Source organism: Ursus maritimus, unplaced genomic scaffold (genome assembly GCF_017311325.1).
Source record: "Ursus maritimus isolate PB19 unplaced genomic scaffold, ASM1731132v1 scaffold_24, whole genome shotgun sequence".
NCBI lineage: Eukaryota > Metazoa > Chordata > Mammalia > Carnivora > Ursidae > Ursus > Ursus maritimus.
In genome coordinates, this window is record NW_024424897.1 from 44,588,605 (window position 1) to 44,616,188 (window position 27,584).

Sequence of the window (27,584 nt, forward strand, 5' to 3'; positions counted from 1 at the left end):
CCCAAGAATTTTAATATAAGCTACCCAAAGTCAAAGCTGTTATTTACCAAGATGGGAAGAATGAAGAAAAGACTAGGTTTAGGGGAGAGTATGGATCTGAAGATGTTGTTTGACATACCTACTTCACAGTCCTTGAAGCGGAAACCTACCTTAGTCTCGAGCTGCCATGAGCTGCAACTGCCCTGGGGGAGTCTGTGAACCACCACTACAGGCTGAGGGCATGGACTGCTGGCTCTGTCTTCTTCTCTGGCCACATCATATACTTATCATATGCTGCATTGTACCATATGCTGTATCACATACACGTATCATATTGACACTACCGCTGGGAGAGTTGATGAGATAGGGGTTAGGAAGTCTGAAGCTGGTTAGGACTCCTTCCTTGTTCTGCACCAAAAGGCAGCTAAGCCAGTAGCCGACTCCCAAAAGTACCTTCCAGAGTCAAACTCACCTTGTGATCAGAGAAGAACACCACAGGATCCCCTGGCCCAAGCCATGCTTATCCAGTTTCTCTTCTAACTGACCATCTTCCACAACACGTAAACACTGTTAGTTATCCTCAGCCTCACATACTGTAATTCCCCATAATTATCCCCTTCTGACACTACAAGAGCAGGATTACACTCCAACTTTTCACTGAAAAAGTATAAAATGAATATTCCTCTTAAGAGAGAGAGGCTCTCACATTCCCAAGATCCCTACTAGTCATTAAACACATCCAAAGAGGAAGAGTTTTTGATAAGTCAATATGTTTAACCAAGGGGAATCTATGCGAAAATTCTGCTGTAAGTAACTATGTCACTGTTTACAGTAGTGCAAAAATTGAGAAGAGTCCCTTAGTTCAATAAAGCAAAGACTGGTTAAAGAAATCTTGGCATACAAAAGAATACAAAGTGATAATCAAAAATGATTCCATATAGGAATGGTTAAGCATTCAACTCTTGATTTGGGTTCAGGTCATGATCTCAGGGTCCCGAGATCAAGCCCCATGTTGGGCTCCATGCTTGGCATGGAGTCTGCTTGAGATTCTATCTCCCTCTCCCTCTGCCCCTCCCACTTGTTCTCCTCTCCCTATTTCTCTCTTAAATACATACATACATATATACATACATAAATAAATAAAATCTTTTTAAAAAAATGATTCCATATAAGAACACATTAAAACAAGATTAAGTGAAAAAAGCAGATTACAGTCTGTATAATGACTTTAGTTTTGTATTTAAAATAGTGTGTACACTAGTAGTTAAATATGATTATGATTAGCAAAAATAACAGCTATGTTACCACTGGGTAAAAGGACTGTGGATAAATTTTTCTTTTTTTTTTTTTTAACTTGTCTATAGTGAACATATAACTCTTCTACTAAGAACAAGTTTAAACATTTTAAATCTTCAATATAGCAATATTTTCATTCAATACAATCTCTCTCATATTTTTAGTTTATGGCTAGGATTTCGTTTTTACCATCTGACATTTTTTAAAAAAACACCTACCTGGGGCGCCTGGGTGGCTCAGTCGGTTAGACACCTGGCTCTTGATTTTGGCTCAGGTCATGATCTCAGGGTCCTGGGATCAAGCCCCATGTCGGGCTCTGTGCTCAGTGGGAGTCCACTTGAAGATTCTCTCTCCCTCTCCCTCTCCCTCTGCCTCTGCCCCTTCCCCTGTTCACACGTGCTCTCCCTCTCCCTAAAACATATAGATAAATCTTTAAAAAACAAGAGCCATCTACCTATGTCTCTCTATATACTTCATCTAGGTCAAAAGGCTTCCACTTAAGAAGCCATTTGTGGCCTCTTCCCCAAAGGCCTCCCCAAGGGATGTGATGTTAACAACTCCGCAGAGAGGTCAGACACAGGGTTCCCCAGCTCAGCACAGGAGACTTTGTTCCCAGGATGTGTGGATGCTACTTCCCCACCCTAGCAACTGCTACATGGGAACATGAAGCAGAGCAGACTGCCCTACCCTCCACACCTGGCCAAAGACCCAACTATTAAGCAGAGACTAAGAGTTCCACAGTCCCCACCAGGGCAACAAGCAACGAGCTTTGTTTTCTATAAACAGACCAGAAAAACGTTCAGGTTAAAACACAGTCCTTAGAGGAAGAAAAATAGAAACCAGGCAGCGGGGAATGCTTCATATTCCTAAAAGCTTTTTTTGTAAGTTAACACATGGTGTCTGCTTCTCTCTAGTCACCTATTTATCACTCTCCTCCTTAGAGAAGGGAAAAAGCCCTGGCTGTTTTCCTAGCGCAGAGTTTTGTGGCTGGGGGGAAGGAGGAGAGGGGGGAGGAAGGAGGGTGCTTTAAGCATGATGCAAACCATTTGGAGCTGAGTGAGAGCACTGCCAACACAAGCTGCACTATTTAAACAAGTGAGGAAATGATCGTATATACAACATGCCAGCGAGCACACACACACACCAAAGGAAGTCGAGAGGGCTTTTTTTTCAGGACACAGAGCTGGATGTCAGCGGCTAAAAGGTCGATATTTTCCCTTAACACCCTTCTCAATGACTTAATCATGTTCCGTTTGCACAGAAAACTTCCCAAGAATAAAAAAGTCTGGAGAATTAAGAGGAGGGGTGAGTGGGGAGGGATGTTTGGCCTGGGGCTGACCTTATCCGAGGTTTTCTCCACGTAGCAGGGGTCCTGAGGGGCAGCCAGCAAGGGGACAAAGCCCGAGAGAAGCCGATCCTCTTCCAGGATAAGAAGGGTGAGGTCATCGTCCGGGTCCTTGTACAGTGGCACCTCAGACTGATTCACCGCAGTCAATATGTTACAGAAATCAGCCAGCATCGACCACACATCCATAGCAACCCTGTGAGAAATAAGGTCAGAAAGAAGAACAGCTCTAAAGAAGGACCAGTTAAAGTATTTTGAGGACTTGTGAGAAGGGAGGTACTGGTGGCAAATGTCTATGGTTGGCAACTGCCAGAAAATCTTACCCAGAACACTAGGGTACAGAACTGCATCCATGGTACCGATCTGGTGGGCGAATGTCCATCTATGCAAAGTTGAAATTGATTAGGGGGAGTTTTTAAAATCCTAACCAGAGAGGAAAAGGAATTTAGAGAATCAGTTGCCTAATGCAGGTCCTGTCACCTTTCCAGACAGTGTGCCTGAGACACTTACTCAAACACTCTAGACACCCAGTGCCTGAGGCAGCTCCCAGAATTCCCCCACTTCTGTCCAGCCAAGTATATGCCACAAGATAGCAACAGAGTGCCAATCTCCCCTCCTCCCATACCGCCAGAGGGGCCAGTCACACCATGAAAAGAGTTGTGTGGGTTTTTTTCCGCTTAAGATGCTTTAGAAATCTCTTCCCACATATAAGCAGGAAAACAAACACACACATAAAGGTGAAGGGGATTAAGAGTACATTTATCGTGATGAGCACTGAGTAATGTGTAGAATTGCTGAATCACTATATTGTACACCTGAAACTAATATAATACTGTATGTTTATTGGAATTAAACATCCCCCCCCCACACCCACCCACCCAATAAAAAACCACATTCCTGGCCTGCCAAGATCATCCCAGGACAGTAAAGCAGATGAACCAGTCTCAGTGCTATTTTGGCCATCCCACTCCCTCTCCTTTCTCTCATTTGTGGAAGGTTAGATACCGGGTGACCAACCATTCTGGTTTGCCTGGGACTGTCCCAGTTGTTGTACCTATGGATGCTAAGTTGTACTTCAAAAGGAATGAGATGCACAGGAGAATTACAAAGAAAAGCTTTACAATTAAGGGTCAAGAGGTGGAGTGGCAAGAGGCAAGAAGCAGAGCTACGAATGAGCTACATCCTGGAATCTTCCCAGAGGAGTTACTGCGCATGAGCCAAAGCTGCTAGGGAGGGGCCTCAGCCTTAAGCAATTTGTTTTTCCTGCTGTCTAGGAGCCTTCGGGAGATGGCAGAAAAAAGGGCATTCAAGGGACATGCCACTGAAGGTGATGTTGGGGGAGAAAGTGGAGTAGGGGTGTGGGGACTCCCTGACTGGCTCCAGGTGGAAGGAGCCTGCACTGGTTTATTTACTGTAATCACTACACTAGGAAAAGGCAATGAAATGAAACATCTTGTTTTCAAGAGTGTCCTGGGAACCAGGCGGAACACAGCCCCATTAATCACACAACGGCACATAATCAACACACGTGTACTGCAGAAGTAACTTGCTTCACAGCCTTTGCCCAGGAAAAAGAACATGTTTGGGAAGAATCACCGGAGGGACGAGAGTTTTCTAAAGCCTTCTCTCTGCACAGACACCGACAACCAGACTCATTCACAAAGCTCCATCTTTTGGCTCAGCTGAGTTTGGCTGTCAGAAATGTTTAAATATGGAAAAAAATAAACAGTTGCAACACGTTTCTGTGCAGAGATCTGCCTGAGCCCCTTTGTGATGTAATGGGAAACGCAGCATTCAGGCTACCAGCTGTAGAATAAACAGAACTTTGAGGGTTAAAAGGAACTGAACTTTCCACGACCCCATCTGCAGAGAAGAAAATAATAAGAGGAATGATGCACTGCCCCACAGCTCTGATAGTTTATCCTCCGGTCCCGGCTGCAGAGACAAGCACCGGATGTGATAGGGCTGCTCAGGGCCGCCTCCGAGGTTAGCGCTGCCCATGGGAGACGCACAGGGAGGCTCTTCCAGCTCCCCACTTCCTCCCCCAGTGCCCTGCTGGCCACTTGAGCCCACTGCCTGAGTCCAATCCCACAGCGCTGGTGAGCTCTGGCCAACAGGCACTGCTCGGCTGCAGAGCAGCAATTTGGAAAATAAACAGGAAAGACGACAGTGAGAAGGAAGAAGGTGAAAAGTCTCCCAGCTGAATTCTTGGCTTAGGGGCCTTGGTTGGTGCTGTGCAGGTCAAGGACCTGACTGCTTCAGGACGTAGCTGGGGGTGGGGAGGTGTGGGCAGCAGCATCCCCAGTCAGGGAGAGGCAGCAGAAAATTACCCACGGCTGCCACAGTGGGAGGCCCCACATCCCTCTCTCATCCTCCCACCCCTACCATCTTGGATCCAAGACGAAGAAATATATGGTACCATGTGGTTCTCATTACCATGCTCCCCTGTCCCCTAAGGCTCAGATAAACCAAAACTGACTCCTCCCAGAGACTGCTGGCCACCACTAGGGACCCCTGCCCACAGCTGCCTTCTGCCCATTACCACCCACCTTGTGCCAAAACCTTAAGACTCAACTGCAAAAATGAAGTGGATGAGAGTTCCTACCCCAGTGTTGGTTTGTAAGATAGCAGCTGGTGCCAAAAGACATAGGAAGTGTCCTTGAGTTCCCAACTGAGAAATATAAAGGGGCCCAAGGGCCACACTAGACTAACCAGAACCAAGGGAATATACAAAATGCTTCAATGAAAGGTCATTTCTGCCCTGAGCCATTCAGACTGGTCTTGTGATTGAACTCTGATTCTAAGTAGCTGCTTTCTTCTGGTGCCTTAGTGGGATTGCCCGAGATCACTTCATCAGTTACCTCCTCTCCCACTGGACATGAACACACTAACTAGGCACCCATCCACCATACCATGACTCTCCACGGAGGGCAGGGAAGGGAAACGTCAGGAAACTAGTACTAAAAGGAAGAGGTACTTACGAAAACTAGGCGAGGGGTGCTTGGGTGGCTCAGTCAGTTAAGTGTCCGACTTTTGGGTTTCGGATCAGGTCATGGTCTCAGGGTCATGAGACCAAGCCCATCAGCTCTATACTCAGCAGGGAGTCTGCTGGAGATTCTCTCCCTCTGCCCCTCCCTACCCTTGAGGGCACTCACGCTCTTTCAAATAAATAAATAAATAAATAAATTTATTAAAAAAAAAAATCAGGTGAGATGCCTGACCTCAAAAGCTAAGGATGAGGTAATTCCTGGAACCTGGGCATCATCACCTCAGCTTACCCCCAACCAGGCCTCTGGGCTGAGAGGTCAGTTCTATGGGTGAACATAGGGTTTCCTGTCTGAGTGGAAGGGGAAAAGCTTAGCTTTTTCCTGCTCTAGCTCCTTATCCCAGGTAGGAGTACCTCCCAAGCTTCAACCCTCAGCAGCCTTTGGGTTCTGAGGGTTCAAAGTTAGCCTGGGCCAAGGAGGCCAAAGTCAAATTCTGGTGGCTATGAGCAGTTTTTTCCCAGTCTTCCAGAAACACTTGGGAAATGGCTCTCCAAAAGGTTTTTCAGACAATCTCAAACAACCTTTGGTTCTAAATAGTGCTATAAGCCTGGGCAAGTGCCTTTGGCTTATTCTGGTCCCAAGTCATATTTTGGGGATGCTCCCAGAACCCACAAAATCCCACTACAGTTAGGATGCATTCTTCACCAAGCAGACACAAAGCAGCCAGAGAATATGAAACTGCATCCAACGAGTCCGTTTATGGCTCTCAGAATGGTGGCAAGGGAACCTCTCAAGCAGCTGTAATGTGATTAGTAAGCAAGGATCAGCAGTTGCTGGGTGACCCAGTGGCCCAACCCCACAGAAACACCACACACCAGGAAAGCAGACCCCTGGCTGGAGTCTGAACACCAGATCCTAGCTTGGGACAGACCAGCAGTGGCTAGTTAGCGGTATATACTCAGGACCAAGGCTCACTCACTTCCCTACAGACATGCATTCACTTACTCCACCAGGAAAGGAAAAAAATAAGAGTTAATTTACTTTTTATTGCCTCAGAATTCCAAGGTTTAATGTAGCTGTCAGTTTGAGTGCAGTGCAGCTGCTGGCCGATACAATGCAGCCCAGGCCAGCCCAGGTGACTGGGGAAACACATTTCACAGAAATGAACCAACACACACTCTTGGCTGGTTGTTTGGGGGATATTGACTTGGGGAATCAGATTAACCCTTCAGGCTGGGGTTATTTCTGCAAACACCACTGGAAAAGCAGCTTTAGTCCAAGGAACTGAGAAGCCCTGGTATGAGATTGACTAATAGGTTTCTGTGTTCCTGCACTTCTGGAGTTTTCTCACACAAGGTGTTTTCCACAAAATGCTCTGAAAGGTTAAGGTGTGAGACAGGTGAGGCAAGTTATACCACCACAGATCTCCTTTCTAGAACTCAGAAAGAAAGGCAGACCTGCCCGCTTTATAGAGGAAAGGTCAGATAGGAACTTTTCTACAAGTTCCACCCAGGGCAGGGCCAAGGGAGGGAGACAGTTTGGAGAGTGGAGTGCTAAGGTCCAACCAGGTCTCAGGCCATCCTTCTGGCAAGTCTAAGGAGGACTGAGCCCTCACACACCCCTTAATATTTTTACTGGGGGAACAGTGACTGGTGATTAATATCAAGTACAATGACCCCATGTTACAAGCCTGCAGGGGCCTGTGGAGGTGGCCATTTCCTGTGTAATACCAGCTTGTTTAAACACTAACATTCAAACTGCACAGCTGCAGAACAAACCCGGAAAGAGTTGAGTGAGAAGAAGCCCTGCATTGTGTTTCAGAGCTATGGAAGATCAGAGTTGTAGTACAGATGGGAAACAAGTTGGGTCTTTTGGTTCCTGAGATGAGGAGTTCTGGAAATATAGCCAAGGTGGCACGGAAACTAGGTGTAAGGAAGCTGGAAAAGAGAAAGCCCGTGAGCTGTACATACAAAGGGGGAGACAAAAGGCCACAACAAGAGAAATGCCCTTAAAATATACAACATGCTCTTTTAAAAACTTGTTTGCCTAAAGACCATTATATTCTAGCCCACAACTCCCAACATGGGGTTCCATGGCCAACACAAGACCATTGCTGCCCTGAGGACTTCCCACTCAACTGGAGAAAACTGCAGGTGGTGAGCAGCTAAGAGCAGAAAAGGACCTGAATGAACCCAATAGGTCTGGTAGAGTCAAAAGAATAGTATCTGGGCTTAACACGGCTTAGGAAGCCCCTTTGTTAAGCTGAGATATCATGCCAACTCTGTTTCCAGTGGGCTGAGGATCTGGTCTGGTAACAATGCCAAGTAGCTCAACAGGCTCTGGGATGGGGTAGAGATGAGGGTGGTGGGAATCTTCGCAGCTCTCTCGGAGATTAAGGAACTGTAGTGTATTCTCCAGTTGCCACCATGGAGACACCAGGAGACATGGGTGTCAGAGATCACTGTTTTAGGAGTTAAGACATGGGCAGCAAGATATCATCCTCCAAGAATAACAGCTGTTTATTAGGTGAATATAAAAACCTAAGACTCGGTAAAAGATAATCCCTTCGGCCTTTCTAGTTTATACAAACAAGTCAACTTGGGCCCTTGGGAGAGTGTCCAACTTAAATTAATTCTGCCCAATAGGCAAATCGAATTCTGAAGCCCAGTCACCCTGCACTACTCCAAGAACATAAACTTCTTCATGTTCTAAGCAGTGCAGCTGGAGCCCTTTGGCCAACAACAGGTCACGGTAACCTCATTCCAGGATTTCTCAAGTACCTCTACTGTGCCTCCCTCAACCTCTATCTAGGTCAGTGCCTTATGTGACTGCAGTTTTCCCAAGCTACATTCAACATGTATAGCCTCTGTTGCATCACTATGGTGTGTTAAACCCATCAGCACTGTGTGTTTGGGAAAGAGCAGCCCCCAAGGGACCTCAACATCTCCACGGTATGAGTGGAGCCCTCGGCGGCCTCCCTGGTGCGGATTCTCACGGTTCCTGCCTCTCTAAATTTTTAGCTGTAACCACTCCAACACGTCTTCTTAGTTTAGCACACACTGGACCCAAATAACCTCAGCCCAGAGCTGGAAAGTACGCTCCCTGGGGTCAGCTGCTGTACCCTGTTGGGGTCAGACTGGAGCCTTAGGCCAACACCCCTTCCTCTCACAAGTCCTGTGAGAGGAGTCGGGAGGGGACAGAGGCTCCTGCCGTGGGAGAGATCACGTGTGTCTCACACTCAGCACTTGGAGGAAGAGGAACCCCCTGGTGCCAGGCTGTAGTGCTGACGCCCCAACCCGGAGCCAGGGAGACTGGGTGGGGAGCCAGGGTAGCAAAGGGGCTTCCCACAGTCACCACCACTTCCTTGAGGGAAGTGCTGATGGACTATTACTTAGTGACCTCCTAAAATGCCCTTTTGGGAAGACGTATTAAGCGTCCTTGAAGGGGTGCCGATTAGACTTAGGATTAGTTCTTATTTTCAGAACTGCCCTGTGAGGCTGAGTGAACTAGCTGTTTTTTAACTCAAGAATTTCTGTCTCGTCTACAGGGTCAACACATGTAGGCTCCCTGAGGAAATCAGCTTACTGCATACTCCCTACATATCCCAAGTCTCCCTGTGTGATGGCACTCACAGGGCTCCCTACAAGCCTTTTCCAGAATGCTCTGTAGACTATACAAGACAAGCTATGGAAAAGTAGCAAGTCCAGGAATTTCTGGAGTTTTTTTTCTTCTTCTTCTTTTTTTAACAGTACTCCAATCCAACAGTGTGATAAATGCATCCGAGCTACAATTAGGAAGATATATAGCATCAGAATGCGAAGGTCTGGGCAGCCTGGTGAAACGCGGGCTCTCCAGAGCCCCAGCTATGTTTCCCATTATGTAACCCTGGTCATGGGCAGACAGCCAGACTCCAAATGAAAAAGAGACTCTGGCTTGGCACTGGTTCTATTTTCCTATCCTCATTCGGGGTCAGCGCAGTGTCATACAGCTGCAGAGAAAGCTCTGGGGATTAAACCTGGGAAAGCCTCCAAGACCAGGACCTGGGTTCAAGTACCAGCTGAAAGCAATAAACCAACTGCCACAGCTGGGCTAGGTTTGGATGTTCTCAAAGTCCCCTGACTCTTTCACTTACTGAGAACTAGAGATCAAGATGAGGGAAGATTTGGCTTCAGCAGAGACTATGAAATGAGGTAGGCTGTCCCACTGCCCTAGCTTGCCAAAGGTCCTAGGATGTGAGGGGTCACTATGCTTAGGCTCGTGAAAGCCTGTTGCTCTGCTCCTCTCCATCACCTGACATTCACAGCTTACTTCGTGCTCACGTGGTAAAGTGGGAAGTTGCTACCTCTCCCTCCTAACAAGAGGCCTAGTGTAGAAACCATGTTCCCCACTCCTCCTCCCCCACACCCCACAAGTAGATGGTCCCTCCAAATACTGTGGTCTGTTCTAAATAGACCAAAGCCCTCTACACTGTCTTTTACAGCAGCCTAAGGCAACTTTCCACACCCTGCTACAATCCCCTGTACCAAAATCTCTGGGGATATAAAGCCATCCTATTATAAATACAAATGGGAAGTCAACCTACTTACTTGCTGACTCCAACACACATACCTATGAGTGTCACTATGTGGAAGGCACAAGTGGCCCTGAAATCCTTCCTGCCCTCATTACTCTGTGGTATTGGTGATGTCCTGTCATCATCACCCTATGTGCTTCACATGTGCCTAAGTGGATACTGCCTAGGACGTGTAGATTTGACTGGGAAGAAGAGGAATATGGGCAAAAAAGGAGAGAACCAAGGAGACTAACGATGAGCTCTGGAATTCCCCTAAGAAAGCTCTGGAACAATTCTCTAACTGTACAGCGAAAGAAGGTAAACGAAATGAAAGACAGGGAGCGAATGAAGGGAGATAGATGAAATAAGGGTCCAAGTGTGTCAGGGAGACAAAATTTGGGAACGAGAGTTTCTGGAGGAGAAGCACACTGAAGTAAGCTATCTGATCACCCTATGTTAGGATCAGTGATGGATCTGTCTTTGTGGAGAACAAATGCAGGCAAAAACCAGTGAAAACCTGCAAAGGAGAGATGTTAAGTAGAAGCCATTTCCTTCCTACTCTCTTGAGAGCATTCCTAAACCCTCCAGAATGAAGATCAGCACAAGGACCTTGGGAGTGTTGCAGGGATTACTATTCTGACGTCTATAGAACTATCTGGAGAATGTTATTCCCAATGGCCGTAAAACAAAAGGCTCCAGAGTATGAAAGATCAGTGAGCATAAGAGGCCACTTTGAGATCCACAGAACCACCATACCCTGCCAATCTCCCAACCATAGTATTTACTCAGTGAGTGTTAGGCAGCTATATAAGAAACTGGAAAGGAGGGAGGTAAATTCTCATTCCACTTTTGCAGCACTTGGATCTGACAGCTATGAGGTGGGACTACCCTCAGTGGTGGTCAGGCCAGGTTTGCTCTGTTCAACAGAGGCCCCAGCCCTCAAACCACCATGTCTTGTGGTCAGGCCCCAGGACAGCAAAGCTCCTCCTTTATGCTTAAACCTGCATTCCAGAAACAACCAGCTGCTGATCCTGATTGCACGGAGAGCGCACAAGGGGACTCCATTCTCTATCACACTGGCTGCTCTAGCCTAGACTGGATTCATCAGTGGTGCCCACAGCTATACAGGAACTTGTTTACTAGGCAATCAGATTCAATATAGTATTTGGTCAAATTTGTTCTCCCTGTGAAGAACAGTCTGAAAAGAAAAAGCAAATGTGTTCAAGTGTCCCAACCCCCTCTGCCTCTCTGTAGCCTTGGAGGTGAAGCCTAGCTGGGGACGGCTGTAGCTTGGACCACGTGCCCAGCTGCAGATTGAGCCCTTGCCCAAAGATGGGCAGCAGCTTGCATATGCCGGCAACAGGCCATTTGCTACAGCATCCAAAGAGAAAACAGACTCAGCACCTCAAGCAAATGAGGCCCAGCACTTCCTGTGTGAGCTTTCCACTTCCTCAGCCAAACAAAAGCCAAAGGGAGTGGGAGAGGGAACAGGGATGAAGGGAGATGGGTCACAGAAGAGAGTTAACAGGACTGATGGCCAGGATATGGATAAACAGGGGCTGGGTGGACCATATCTAAGGGACCTGTGGTTTCGAGGTGAGGTGACCCAGGGAAGGCCCAAGCTCCAGGGACAGATGGTCTGCCTCCCCACCCCCTGAGAGGAAGGGAGGAACACTCTGTGACCCCTGTGCAGGCTCAGAAGCAGTGGCTTCAGATACTTGGAGCTGAGACCTTCCTTGTCAGTTTCTTTCCAAAAGTGCAAATTGCCTAGTCGGCATTATAGATTAACAGCCTGAAAAGTCTGAGGCTGTACGTGTTAACTCTTTAGGGAACACTGCCGGGAAACGGCTGCCCCTAGCCAGCAGATGAGTCCATTCCTTTGTGTGAGGATGCAGAGAACTGTTTGATGCTATGAGTATCAGCCACACAGTTATAGAGCTAGAGCTGGGAGGGAATGGGGAGAGAGGACTTGACAGTCCAGAGGGAGAAAAGGGGAGAAAGAGGCACACAGTCCACACAGAAAGGTCAATAAACTGGCCAGAAATCTCTCCTGCAGCCTTCCCTCTATGGGTCACCCATGACTGGAGAGACTCACATGGGCATCCCCCAGCCCAGAGAAGTACCATCGGCAGCAGCCTAGGTCTCCACATTCTGTCCTCCAGTATGTGCCCCTCCCAGAGGAGAGCACTGAAGAAGAATGATGAAATGCTGGGCATGGATGCTTGCTCTCACACACACACACACACACACACACACACACACCCCCAGCACAAAGCCTGAAGGACCTGAGTACATGCGCCTGCCAGACATCACAAAACAGAGCACAGAGCAGGGGGACGAGAGAAAGAGAAAGGAAAAGGAGAAAGAGAGAGACAGAGACAGGAAGAGAGAGAAAAGTAGAGGGAGGAAGAGAGATGGACAATCAACAGAGCTGACCAGAGATGGGGAGCACCAATGTGCACACACATTAAGAAACTATTGTGCAAACATGAACACACACACAGTGACACTAACATAAGAAAAGAATGGGATATATAAGGAGCAGGAGTCAGCACACTTTCTGTAAAGGGCTAGACAGTAAACATTTTAGGCTTTGCAGACCGTAACGTCTCTATTGTAACTACTCTCTCTACTGCTGCAGTGTGAAAGCAGCCACAAAGTGTAAACAAATAATCATGGCTGTCCTCCAATATGACTTCATGGACACTGAAATTTGACCTTCCTAATAATTTTCACAAGTCATGAAATATTATTCTTTTGATTTTTTTTTCAACCGTTTAAAAATGTAAACTATTCTTAGCTCCTGGGCCACAGTTTGCTGACCCCAGATACAGAAACACACAAACATCAGAGGCAGATAAATAGAGGCAGGCAGGCAGGAACACGCCAAGACAGGCAGAGACAGGCAGGCTATAGGTGACGCAGGCAGGGAGACACAGACGAGGCAGGCAGAGGCAGGTAGATTAAGGCAGACCCACGTACACAACAATTTCCCTTCCAACACACAGATACAGACTGACACACAGAGACACAGTCATGGACAAACACGGACACAGACACAGGCAATCTTGGACTCAGATATTCAGAAACATATACACATACTCCCACCGGACATAGTCCCACACAGAGAGACATGCACAGGACCAAAGCACACATGGACTGACACGGACCCAGAAACAGAGAGAGACATGCTGAAACAGATCCCTCATGGAGACACATGAATCCCACAAAGAGACCCCTACACCCAAGGACAGAAAGAGACACAAACACAGATAGGGACACAGCACACAGAAATATGTGGACACATATACATGGACAGACATGACGGGTACTCCAAAAGACGCTTAGATAGACCACTAGACAGACACGCACAGACCCTCGCACTCAGACACAGATACCCGGACATACACAGACAACCCGAGCCAAAGAGGCACACACAAAGATAGAACCTACACACAGATACGGACATAAGAAACAGCCATGCATGCGGGGCGCCTGGCTGGCTCAGTCGGTTGAGCGTCTGACTCCTGGTTTTGGCTCAGGGTCCTGGGATCAAGCTCTGAGTTGGGTTCCCCGCTCTGGGTTCCCTGCTCAGCAGAGAGTCTGCTTGTCTCCTCTCCCACTGCCCCTCCCACCACTTGGACACTCTCTCTCAAATATAAATCTTAAAAAAAAAAAAAAGAAAGAAAGAAATAGCCATGCATGGTTACACAACTAGGTAAATATGCCACTGAAACGTATACTTAAAAATGGTTAAGGTGACAAATTTTGTTACATATATATTTTACCACAATTTACAAAAAGAAAGAAAAAAGTCACACAAACATACGAACAGATCTACACAAACACACCCAGGCAGACACACGTACTCCCCAGACCAACACACCCCACACCTAAAATGCTCTGACATATAGCAAGGGGATACACAGAGACAGGAAGATGGGAAATGAAGTGAATGGAAGAGAGAGGCGTGCGTGTTCGCCCTCCTTTCAGGTGTGAGAGGAAGGCCCAAGCAGAGTGCGTATAGCGGCACCAAGCAGCAGCAGGACATAGCCTGAAGGACGCGTGGAGATAAACTAAAAGGGACAGTGAGAGACAAGGCCTCCCCCTCACAGGGACACATGCCCAGACTTGACACACACCCAGGCAGCTGCAGAGATGGTAGGCATGAACAGCACGAAGTGAAAGCAAGAGAGCAAGAGCAAGGACAAAGAACAAAACAGAGCAAGCTATGGAGCAAGAGAGAAGTACAGACCGAGAAGAGGAGCAACGGACCAGACAACAGGGAAAAATAGCCTAAAGCATCAGGGGACAAGGAAGGTGTTCAGGGAAATGAAAAAGCAAAGTTCAAATGAGCAGGGAAGACAGGAATAAGCAGACGGTGGGTGGGAAGCAACAAAGAGGACCAGGAAGGGAGCTGTGGGAGCACAGGTGGGCCAAAGCCAGCAGTGCTGAAGGGATGAGCAGGCCGACTCACTGTGAGGGCAGGTCCAGGGATGTGGGTGGAGGATTCCAGGTGTCTGGGTAGCCGAGCATCCAGTCCGACCAGACTTTCACACTGGGGAGCAGTTCCTTCAGGTCCGGGACGAAGGAAGAAACCTTGATGTCATCTTGGTCATCCTCATCCTCAGGAGAGGACAACTGAGCTGCAGAGGCAAAGGGTGAGAACTGGGCCTAGGTCTGCTGTGGCCCATGAGTGAGGCCTGGGGCACTGGGACGGCAGCAAGCTCTTAGGGAAGGGAGACCAAGTCCACAGGAAAGCTGGGCCCAGAAGCGAAGGACAAGTGCCAGCACCTAAGAGGATTCTGAAAAGCGGGACAAAGAGAGAAGCAGTACACTGAGTCTGCCCCTGCAGATAGCTGTCTCTGCTCCACCTGTGGCCTGGCTGAAGTTGCCACCCCGGCCTCCAGCCCCCACCTTTAGCTTTCCTTCAGCACAGCACTGAGATGGCCCCAGAGCTCCTACCAAAACTGCATCACCTGAATTTGACCATGAGGAAATCTCAGAGAAACCCAAACGGGAGGACATTCGACAAAATAAGTGGCCTGTATGCTTCAAAAATGTCAAGGTCATGAAACATGGAGAAAGACTTGAGAAAACCATTCAATGCCAGACTGCAGGAAACTAAAGGGACACGGCATCTAAATTGCAATGTGTCATCCTGGAGTGGGTCCGAGACCAGAAAACAACTTTTTTTAGGACAAACTGTACAAACTCAATAAAGTCTGTAGATTCAACAACAGTACTTTATCAGTGTTGGCTTCCTGATTTTGACAACTGCACTGTCATGTAAGGGAATGTCCTTGTTATTCAGAAATATTCAGTCAACTATTTGGGGGCTACCACATCTACAACTTACAATCAAATAGTTCAGAACAAAAATAATAAGCACATATGTGTATACAGACAGAGAGAGAACGTAAAGCAACTATGGTAAAACGTAACAAATGGGAAATCTGGGTGAAGGGCATGTAAGAGTTCTTTGTATTATTCTTGCAACTTTACTATAAATTTGAAATTGCTTCAAAATAAAAAGTTACCTTGACCCTCCCTCCAGAAAAAAAAAGGCAGCTCCAGAGTCTGGGGGCATTCACAAAATTGAAGTGGCAGGGGGACAACAGAGGTGCCTCAATCCTCACCAACAGTGACCAGGAGCTGAGAGAAAGGGGCAACCTTCAGCCCCACCTTACACGGCTCAGCAGACAGGCTGAGATTTCTAAGGGCAACCTTAACACACGTGGGGACACTGATCAACTCAAGGGCTAAAAACAGCCCATGCTCTGGTTCAGTGAGTCGTCCAAGGTGGCTGGGTCCACAGTGGTTACAACACCCACCAGTACCAGACAAAGAGGGACACAGACATAGAGCAGGGAAACCAAAACATCAATTATGAACAAAAACGGAAACACCCTTTGTTGGTTTTCTAACGTTGCAGGAACCCGCAGCAGCTCATAGGTACACTGAAAATCTTAACTACTAGAGAAAAAGGGGAGGGGATAATCCCCCCAAGGACAGAGGGCTACAGAGGTAAACAGAATGCAAACGGAGGTGGGACTAGTTAGGCAGGCAGAAGGAAGAGGGGTTACTGGGAAGAGCTACAATATCAAGTGGAAGGCAGGGTGGCATTTTGAGCTTGTCTGCACAGGGCCGAGGCAGAGGAAAGGCCATCAGTCAAGGGGGTCCCTCATCTGCTTACCTTTAGCAGACTCCTTAAGTAAGTAGGAGCAGCGCCGCACCAGGAGAGAAAACATGGCCAAGCCCAGCGCTGCGGCTTGCTCCTGGATCACAGAGCGACACTCCTCTGAGAAGCAGTCTGAGGAGAGGCAAATGAACTCCGTCAGTGCCCTGGGGGGTCAAGGGCTACTCTTCTCTACCTTACTAGGTGCACATCGTTGGTCACGTCACTGAGCGCCCTTTCCTCATCTAAGACTGGGGGTAGTAATATTTCCTCTCTCGAAGTGTCGCTAAAAGGCTAAACAAAAGAATGCACATGAAGCATTTACCATGATGGCTGGAATACGGGTACGCTCTTGATAACAGTGTCACAGGGATCCCCTGTGTAATTCTGCATCACTTCCGCAGGACCAGGTACTCCAAGTTGGACGGTTTGAGCCAGAGCTGCAGGCTCTCTGTATTTAGTTGGCTACTAACAACGTGAAGCTACAGTCAGAAGAAGTCACATTCAGTTAACTCAGTCTCTCTAACATATAGCTAGCAGGAGTACAGACATCAATTAAGATCACAGGAATACAAATTTAAGTTATCTTCTTGAATCACTGACCTTTGGTTCCATCCTTACCTTCTGTCACTCCTCCACTTACGAGTAACCTATTTTCACTGCATGAGTTAATTTTACATAGGAAAACAGGCACATAAGCCCTCGACCAGTGGTACTTTTTATTTTCACAAATTCTTTCCCCTAGGGCTAAAAAATAAATCTGGCTCCCAATACCAGCACCCTCTCCCCCTCACTTTCTCAGCCTGGCTAACTTCCTTCTGGCTGCAGGTCAGTGAAAGGAGCCACCTTGGTGGTGGCCAGAGCTACTCTTTGGCAGAAGCTACAACACACACTCGCAAAACGCTGCCCGCGCCTGCTCCTTGTCAGTGGCTCGGCCTGAGGGCCACTTAATCCAGACTTGAGAGGGACCGGCGACAAACGGAAGGCAGCGGTCCAGCCGCAGCCTCTGCGGAGGGAACACCCGACACGCACCCAAACACCCAAAGGCACCCGGTCACCTGCTCTGGCATCAACTAAACCGTTAACTCCCTCTGTAATACAGGAGAACGCTCAGAATCTCCAAGTGTTAAAAGGATAATTAGTCACATGTTTGATCTCTGTGCCTGCCTGCATGTTAAACCTCAATAGCCAGAGGGAAGCCCTCTTGCCTCTCTCCTCATTGACATTAGTCTTGTCCATGGAGCCTAAGTGAAGTCTTTACTCTAGGAGATGCTACACAACCACAGTTATTCCTAACCGCCTTGGCCACAGGAGCAAACACGACTGGAGTATACAAAGCCAGCCCCAAACCACTTTAGAGAGCCCTGGGAGCGAGAAGGAACAGGCTGCTGCTCCGAAGGTCCCAACGTATGAATAGCATCAGTGTAGCAAAGTATTCGTCTGTTGTGGCTTTCCTGCCATCCTTCCAGATGCCCACTGGTCCCAAATGTCACCCTCTAACTTTCCGACTCAACTGCGGCAGGCAGTAAGGAAGTGGTAACAATCCATGTGATTAGAATGGGTCACTACTCTCATTCTTCTGCTGGTAAGGCCCTAAACCTCTGCTAGAGAAACCAAGATACAAGCATCCAAGAACCAAGACGGGAAAGGGTAGAAAGCAGGGAAGGGGAAGATGTGTATGCCATCCTAAGAAAAATGGCAACTTCTCCCCTCCACCCCTTACTTTGGGCAGCACCACTGTCTGTACTGCCCCAGCTCAGCCCAGGCCCTTGCCAAACACTGCCAGCAGCCTGCCTTTAGTCAGAAGCCAGGCCAGCCCAGAATGGGGGAGTAAGCCCAGTACAGAGGAAGCTAGAAAAGGATAAGGGGAGGCCACATCCTGGTAGTTGACATTAGTGACCCCTTATCAACTGGGCATCTTAGGCATAAGTTACCTGCACACAGAAAGCCCCAAAAAGGCACAGAAAGGGGTGTGTTAGCTCGAAGAGACTAGCATTTGGAGAAGCCCAAGACTACAATAAGATACTCTCATTAACCTGGATAAGGACAAGATGGGACAAAGGGAGATTACTTTCATCAAGCCCATTCCTATTTTTATGACAAACAGCAATCTCAGTCTAGGCTATTTCTCAGAGTGCAAAGTTGTGACTAGGGCTCAAGGGGGAGAATGAACTGCTTAAAAACAATGACACTTATGGCCTCTGGGGAGTCCAGGTTGGCTCCTTTCCTTTCTTTTTTTTTTTTTTTTTTTTTAAGATTTTATTTGGGTGCCTGGGTGGCTCAGTAGGTTAAGTGTCTGCCTTTGGCTCAGGTCATGATCTCAGGGTCCTGGGACTGAGCACCATGTTGGGCTCCCTGCTCAGTGGGGAGCCTGCTTCTCCCTCTCCCTCTGAAGCTACCTCTGCTTGTGCTCTCTTTCTCTCTCTGTCAAATAAATAAAATCTTGTTTTAAAAATTAAGATTTTATTATTTGAATGGGAGAGAGAGAGACAGAGAGAGGGAGGGCAGGGAGGGGCAGGGGGAGAGAGTCCCAAGTAGACTCCATACTGAGCATGGAACCCGACACGGGGCTTGATCCTATGACCCTGAGATCATGACCTCAGCCCAAACCAAGAGTCAGACAATTAACCAACTGCATTACCCAGGTGCCCCCAGGTTGGCTCCTTTTTTAAGTCTCCTGCAATAAGGTCTGGGGACCAGGAAGGGTAGCAACAACTGGAGCTTCTTCGCTGTAAGTGTGGAAGGGCTCGACTACCTCTCAGAGCAGCAGCTGAAAAGACAGCTTCATGAATACTCTGTTCTTAGCCATGGTTATGTCACCTTAAACCTTCACCCTTTCCCGCCTCTCTATAAAGGGCCTGACAGTACTTCCCTGCAATGGTCTGGGGGAGGGACAAACCACTAAGCTATTCTGCTCTGATCAAGCAGGCAGTGATATCACAGCTATATGGGGGTCAGAATGCCTGGGTCTCAGTCAGCCTTCTGACCACGTCACAGAGAGTACTTTCTGGAAGGCCTGCCCTCCTCCACTGTTCAGTGGTACCATAAGCACATACTGAACATCTATAGTGTGTTTCACCCTGTGCTGGGTATTATGGAGAACACAGCTACAGATAAAACAGAGTCCCTACAACCTCAGGACCTTACAATTGGGTGGAAAAAAACTGCTATTTACCTAAGTAACCATGGCAACTCAGACTCAGCACTTCCAGTGAGAACTATATTAAGTGTTATGGCATCTTCAGAGATACTCTTTGCTTCACTTATGCTTCTGTAGGCTAGAAGCCCTAAGATGCCACTCTTTGAGAAGCATTCATTCTCATACAAGTGAGTAGGAAAACAGCATCCAGATTCCCAGAGTCCACCCACTTTGGGGCTAGAGCTAGGAAACTGGTCCTAGTCTGACAAATGCCCATATATATCCCTAGAGTTGGGCTGGGTTAGACCAACAAATGATGTGGGGTGGGGAAGGAAAAAGCATTGTTTGCCTTGGTATTTGCCTGGGTTCCTCTGGCTTTGTGTCAGGTAGCAGGAGCCTGACATGAGCTGAGGAACTCATTAACACTGTGAAACAGCCTTTCCCCTTCTTTTCAAAAGCAGGCTTACTCAAGGGTTGAGGGGGATGGTTTTGGCTAAGCAAGTCAGACGGAAATATTTCTTACCAAGAAAGTCACCTGAGGTCTGAACTTGATTCTGCCCTTTCCCACATGCTCTCAGATGGGCAGGTGACCAGAGCTCCCACCACTCCTATGCCCAAATACCAGCTCAGGCAGAAATATTCTTCTCACTCCTATGTAACAGGGAGACTTTCTCATTTTTCTGAGAACATATTCATGGAAAACATAAACCAACTGTCGTCAAAGTTGTATGAAATCAGGAAATGGAGCGGCCGGGAGAAGGCTGCCATGTGGCCGGATGTTATGTATTTCTAATTAGTGCTATACATCTTTCAACAGCAAGTGTCCTTCTGCTGGGAAACACAACACACTGCCCTTGTTATTGTAACTGTCAGAGAAGTGCTTAAACAGATAATCTCCAGGAAAAGTGATAAACACGTCCCCTCTCCCACCAGTGTGTGTGCGACGGTGCTGCCAAAGCAAAGCTGTGCTTGACGGCTCCAGGATGGCAAAGCATCCTCCTGCAGGAAATGGCAATGAGGCAGGAGGAGGGGGGGAGGAGAGGCAGGCCCACCTGCCTGGACCCTCTATGCCCAGCCAAGGGGCAGCAGTTCAGAAGCATCACTTCTGACCAACTCCTGAGTCAGGGAGAGAATTGGAGGCAACCAGTATCAGTAGGGATGAGGTTTGGCTGGTCACAGAAAAATCTGGCAGCAATGAAACAAGCAGAGTTTCCCTGATGCACACAGCCAGCTTCCTGGCAAGAGGATGACAAGAGTGCTGAAGGGGAGACACAGGATGGATGACACAGAGGTCTGGTACCCTGACAGCAGTGGAGGGATTCAGACGGCACCGGGGTCCACTAGCCATTCCAGCAGAGAGAACCAACTATTTGCTCAGCTGCTTCACTAATAGCTGGAGAAAAATGCAGGCAAGACCACTTTATTCACTGACTCCCTCCCCACCAGCTCCTCCCAAAGACAGGAAATGAATAGTCAGTCACCTCCAAACTAACACCACCTGGAGGCGATTTGTTGGCTCTTATCTTTCAGACATAAGGCTGCTTTTCTCATGAGTCAGTCACCAGTCAGACACAGGACTGGCACAGTTCCTGAGCAGCCCACCAAAACCTCCTTGTCTGCAGGAAGTGGGCAGTGAGAGCATCTTTCGACTGCTGCTGTTTGGGCTACAGAGTTCCCTGTGGCAGCTGCTGACAGAAGGCAGGGCGGAAGAGGCAGTCATTGTATAGAAACCAGATAAAATCCCAGAGCAAAAGCAGCTACGTCCATGCCATCAAGGTATCATTTTATTCCCTGAGAAGTAAAATGAACAACTCAGAAAAACCAGGCACCAATACACCCAAACACAGCTTAATGGCAGAACACAGGTTGACCCAAGGCCGGCCACGAACAACATATCCCCAAACCGTAAAGCCACAACAAAACTGAGAAACATGGAAGGTAGTGTTTCCTCCCTAAGAGCCCCTACTGTCATGCCTGCTACTCTTTTTGGATTTTGCAGGACTGTAAAAACTCTGACTTCTTTTATGGGTAGACGTGAGGGCAAGGGAAATCCCTACCTCCTAACAAAGTGACCTCTCCCATTAGTTCCAAAGTTATTTATTCAGCCCAATGGTGGAGGATATAAAGGAAAAGAGGATCCATCCTTAAGAAGATGATGATCTAATGAGGAAGACAGGAAGAATACACAGACCCCAATAACTATAATTCAAGGAAGATGGAAGTAAGATGCTTTCTTTCACCAGAGGGAAAGAAAATAATTTCCAGCTAGGGTATAGCAGAGAAGGTTTCATGGAAGAGAGCACTTCTGAGCAAGGCTGAAAACAAACAAAGATGGAATTGGGAGGATGAAGGAGAGACTGCGTGTTGCTGAAGAGGCACACAGGTAGGGGCACACCAGGCACCCTCCTACACAGCAAGCGATATACTCAGTGTGCCACAGGACGGGACCACAAAGCACCGGGCCTGCGAGGCTACACAGCAAGGAACACAGAGGTCACCCGCTCGAGGTTTCCGAATGAAGCACAGGTATTTTATGAAGATTAATCTAGTTAAAACATTTAGGATGGATTAGGGTAGCTGGAAAAATATAAAAGCAAGGGAGACTTGCTGGGAAGCCAAGAAGGCATGAACTTGTTTGAACTGAGAGAAATTATATGTAATGCACTTTGTAAACTTTATAATGCCAAGTAAATGTAACATCTTTCTTATAGGAGCTGGAAGAGGGAATGCACAGGAGTGTACAGATGTGAGAAATGCTGCAGAAAGAAAATCAAGAATGGTGGAAAAGATGTGTGGGAGGGAAGGGATTCACTGGAAGGGGCCAAGGACTCCTACTAATAATCTCGGCAGGTTCCAGAGGATCCTGAGACCTCAAAAAGGGTAACACCTACCAAAGGAGGTCCAGGAAAGGGGCAGAAGTTTGGGATTGCAAAACACCTGGAGGGGAGGGAGGTATGCATCAAGGAGTCCCCAGGCTCCCGCCCACTTGGCTCTGAGCCAGTCCTGTCTTTCTAGAACAAAGACACTTCAGGGGGTCAGAAATACTTGAGGAAGACCTTGCATAAGGAGGCCTGGGAAGTCTGAACTGGCTCTCCCTGTGGAAGCCATTAGATATTCAGCACTTCATTTGTTTCCAATTCTTGTATGAGTGCAGCTCCAGGCTGTGGGGTGAGAGGCTCCTCTCTGACGTAATCAGGAAGCAGCTGCAAAATTAAGGAATCCCTCATGACATCATAAAAAGGGTCGATGGTTTACTGGGGAAAGTATAAAAATTAATTACATATTCCCACATGAATCCCTTCCCCTAAATCTGTACACACTCCCTCCCACCCCCACACATTCTCTCATCAACAACATCCCAAAGCCACCTCACTGAGCAGGGTACAAAATGGCAAACAAAACCCAGAAAGACAAAGTTTTTTGATGCACCCACTGTCTGCCGCATACATTTGGAACTTAACAAGTGATACCCTGTCCTGGAATTTTTATACATATAGCATGCTTCCCCAAGAAAATTATAAGCCCCTTGAGGACAAGAGCTATGTCAAGACTTCACATCCTTGAAAATTAGCACCATGACGGGTTTAGGACATGTGTACTATTCCTAATAGTAGGTACACTATGCCTCTCATTTGTGAATCCTAACCATAAATGACATGATTCCACTGTGGCCTGAGATAATAACTAAGATATACTGAGACCTGTGTTAGGCACAAAGTGTGTGTGTGTGTGTGTGTGTGTGTGTGTGTGTGTGTGTGTGTAAAATCTCAAAACAAGATTTGCATAGAAGGTATTATTTTCCCTCTCTGATAGTTGAGGAAACAGAGTCAGAGAAGTTAAATGACTTGCCCAACGTCACAAAGCCAGTAAGTGTCAGAGCTGGGATTTGAATTCAAGTCTGTCTGCTCTTGTACCCACGCTCTTTCCATACCTGGCTGTCACATGCCTGTGATTCAAGCTGCTAGCCCCAACTCTTCCTCTCCCCTTTCTATGAATATGAAAACCTTAGACTCTCCATAGTTCTGCACAAAAAGCTCTAAGGTAACAGCTATGTGGAATCTAAAATTAAAAACACTATATCATTTCAGGGCGCCTGGGTGGCTTAGTCAGTTAAACATCTGCCTTTGGCTCAAGTCATGATCCCAGGGTCCTGGGATGGAGCCCCATGTCGGGCTCCCTGCTCATCTGTGGGTTTACTTCTCCCTCTGCCTCTGCCCCTTGCCCTTCTCTCTGCCCGTTCATCCCACCCCCACACCCAAGACTTGTGAGCACACGCGTGTGCATTCTCTCTCAAATAATTAAATAAAATCTTTAAATAAATAAACAAATAAATAATAAAAACACTATACCACTTATAATAACACCAAAGAAAGCAAAATACTTACATATAAAATATTAGCTATTTTAAATATTAAATCTAACAAAAACGTACAGGATCTCTATGTTAAAAATTACAAAATACTGATGAAGGAAATCAAAGAAGACCTAAATAACTGGAGAGATTTACCATGTTCGTAAGTTGGAAGATTCAACATTGCAAAGATGTCAATTCTCCCCACATAGATCTATAGGTTTAATGCATTTACTATCAAAATCTCAGCCAAGTTTCTTGTAGACAAAGACAAGCTTATTCTAAAATTTATATGGAAAGGCAAAGGGCCTAGGATGGCTAAAACCATTCTGAAAAAGAACAAAGTGGGAGGAATCATTCTTCCCCATGTTAAGTCAAAGAAAGGAGAGCCTTTTCAACAAATGGTGTCAGAACAATTAGACATCCACAGGCCAAAAAGTGAACACTGACCTAAGTTCACACCTTATATAAAAATTAAGTGACAATGGATCAAAGACTTAGATGTAAAAACATCAGACCATAAAACTTTTGGAAAAAAATTGGAGAAAATCCTCAGGACCAAGGACCAAGAGAAGAATTTTTGGACTTACTGCCAAAAGCACAATCTACAAAAAGTAAAATTGAGATACTGAACCTCTTAAAAATCAAACACTTTTGTTCTGCAAAAAACTGTAAGAGGATGAAAAGGCAAATTACAGACTGGGACCATATATCTGTAAACTACAAAGGACTGGCATCTAGACGATACAAAGAACCCTCCAAACTCAACAGTGAGAAAACAAACAATCTACTTAGAAAATGGACAGAAGACACAAGCAGACAACTCACCAAAAAGGGTATGCCGATGAAATATAAGCACATGAAAAGATGTTCAATATCGTTAGTCACTAGGGAAATGAACCCTAAAAGTACAATGAGACATCACCACATCTATCAGAATGGCTAAAACAACGAACGGCAATGACACCATCAAGCTGGTAAGGATGCAGGGAGCGGGGGCACACCTCCCTAGCTGACCCGGATGTAAAAATGGCACAGCCATTCTGGAAAACAGGTTGGCAGTTTCTTCTAAAACTAAAAATGTACTTATGATATGATTCAGCAATTATCTTGGGCATTTATCGCAGAGAAATGAAAATTTATGTTTGCACAAAAATCTGTACACACATGTTCATGGCAGCTTTACTCATAACAGCCTAAACTGGAAACAACCCAAATGCCCTTCAATGGACGAACAGTTAAACAGACTGTGGGACATCCACAGCACAGAATACTACTCAGCCATAAAAAGAAAAGTGATGTATACAGTAACTTGGATAGACCAGCAGGGAATTATGCAGAGTGAAAAAAAAGCCAATTTCAAGAGGTTACATACTGTATGATCCCATTCATAGAATATTCTTGAAATAATGTAATTATAGAGACAGAGAACAGGGGGTTAAGATTTCGGGAGAGAAGGGGACAGGGGTGTTTCTAAAGAGGTAGCCTTAGGGAGCTTGGCAGTGATGGGACAGTTCTGCACCTTGACTGTGTAGCAGTTACAGGAAGCTACCTGTGTGATAAAATTGCACAGAACTATACATACACACAAACACAAATGTGCAACTGGTGAATATATAACTGTATAAATGCATAACTGGTGAAATTTGAGTAGGGTCTGTGGATTGTACCAATGCCAACTTCATGGCATCGATATTGCACTAAAGTCATACAAGATGCTAATATTACGGAAGAAGGGATGAAGGGTGCACAGGATCTCTCTGTACATTCTTCTACAATGTCCTGTGAATCATAATTATTTCAAAATATAAAGTTTAAAACCAGTAAACAGACCCCAAAAAGATCTAAACCAGAAACATTTCTCTTTTACAAAGAACAGGGCTGCTCAGACATTTTGGGGACATTTTCCCAATTTGCTGATTACTCTGCGCGGATGCTACAGCCCCTTGTTCTCATCTGATGCTGCCTGGCCTGAGCTACCGGAGGCTACTGTGGCTCTTTATCTGGACTGAGCAAGAAACCGCCAGGGGCAACCAAAAGGAAAATAAGAAAAAAGAAGGGAAAGTTCCCTGAAGACAGAACTTCTGTCTAAAGAATAAGGAGTAAAGCAAGAGAACTTCATTATCAAGGCTATGACTCATTGGTTCAGTAAAATCCATGTCAAGCAGCACAAAGTGGAGGTGATGAGAAAGTGAAGAAAGATGACAAGAAGAACAAACTGCAGAAGCTAAGTGAGCTGTTTAAACATGTTCTTGCCGCTCGAAAATAAGGACAGGTATAAATCTCAAATCAGTGGTATGTGTAATCTTCAAACAAGGACAGTCGGGGGAAAAAAGTTACTTAAGACATGTTGCTTAGCACTGTTATCTTCATAAATGAAACTGCTTATGCATTTTCAGCATGCAAGGCTTTGGACCATTAATTAGATGGGTATTAAACGTTTTAATTGGCAGTGTTAGCCTCAAATACCACGTGAAACTGTCTCTTTGTCAACAAATCTGTAGACCAAACTTTAAAAAAAAAAAAACTTCATCAAAACAAACAAGCAAACACACACACACTTGTCTCCAAAAAGACAAAAATGAAAAGAGAAGCCACAGAGAAAATTTTCTCCCCGGGAGAAAATATTTGTAAAACACCTATCTGACAAAGGACTCATATCTAGGACATATAAAGAACTCTTTCAACTTAATAATAAATAAAATAATGAGCAAAGAAGATGTATGGATGACAAATAAGTGCTTGCTCAACATGAACTTCTAATAAAATGCTCAACATTATCGATCATTAGGGAAATCAAAACCACAAATACAACTTCATACCCACTAGGATGGCTGTAACCAAAAAGAGAACAAGTGTTGCTGAACACGTGGAGTATGGGGAGCTCTCACACACTGCCTTGGGAATATAAAATGATACAGCCACCTTGGAAAACAACTGGGAAGTTTCTTAAAGAGTTAAAACAAAACAAAAGTTAACACACTCATTTACCAAATGACCTGGCTATACCACTCCTAGGAATTTACTTAAGAAAAATGAAAGCATATGTTCACACAAAGATTTACACTTGAATGTTTGCAGCAGTTTTATTCCACAATAGCCCCAACCTGGAAAAAACCCAAATGTCCATCAACAAGAGAGCGGATAAACAAATTGTGGTATATCCATACAATGGAGGACTACTCAGCAACAAAAAGGAACAAACAACTGAATCATTCAACAACATGGATAAATGTCAAAATCATTACTGCGAAATAAAGAAGACAGGCCAAAAGACAAAGACAGAGAGAAAGGAAATACTGTCAAATTCTAGAAAATACAAACTCTTTTACAGCGACAGAAAGCAGATTCAGTGGTTGCCTGGGGATTGGGAGGAAAGGTTAGGGAAGAATGGATTACAAAGGGGCACAAGTAAAATTTTCTGAGCGAAGGATATGTTCACTATCTTGACTGTGGTGATGATTTCAAAAACGTATACATATGTCAAAATTCAACAAATTGTACAGTCTACATATATATAGTCTTATATACATCAATTAGATCTCAATAAAACTGTTAAAAGATTTTTTTTTTAAATAGAGGAATGACATTAAAAGGCCATTAGTCTGGGGCGCCTGGGTGGCACAGTTGTTAAGCGTCTGCCTTCGGCTCAGGGCGTGATCCCAGCGTTCTGGGATCGAGCCCCACATCTGGCTCCTCCGCTGGGAGCTTGCTTCTTCCTCTCCCACTCCCCCTGCTTGTGTTCCCTCTCTCACTG

General features: G+C 46.2%; 1 protein-coding gene across 2 annotated transcripts in view; it reads right to left on the reverse strand.

The window, feature by feature from the left end:
- Positions 1-27,584, reverse strand: part of SMG6 (SMG6 nonsense mediated mRNA decay factor) — a 229,962-nt gene that overhangs the window by 113,688 nt on the left and 88,690 nt on the right. Inside the window, exons 11-13 of one of the 2 annotated variants that reach the window (XM_040641151.1) lie at positions 16,356-16,472; positions 14,637-14,805; positions 2,615-2,816 (exon numbers count right to left, since the gene is read on the reverse strand). In XM_040641151.1, the coding sequence (XP_040497085.1) occupies positions 2,615-2,816; positions 14,637-14,805; positions 16,356-16,472 (488 nt within the window). Of the gene's footprint in view, positions 1-2,614; positions 2,817-2,943; positions 3,177-14,636; positions 14,806-16,355; positions 16,473-27,584 lie in introns of those variants that run through there. The other variant, XM_008695274.2, reaches the window with a different exon arrangement.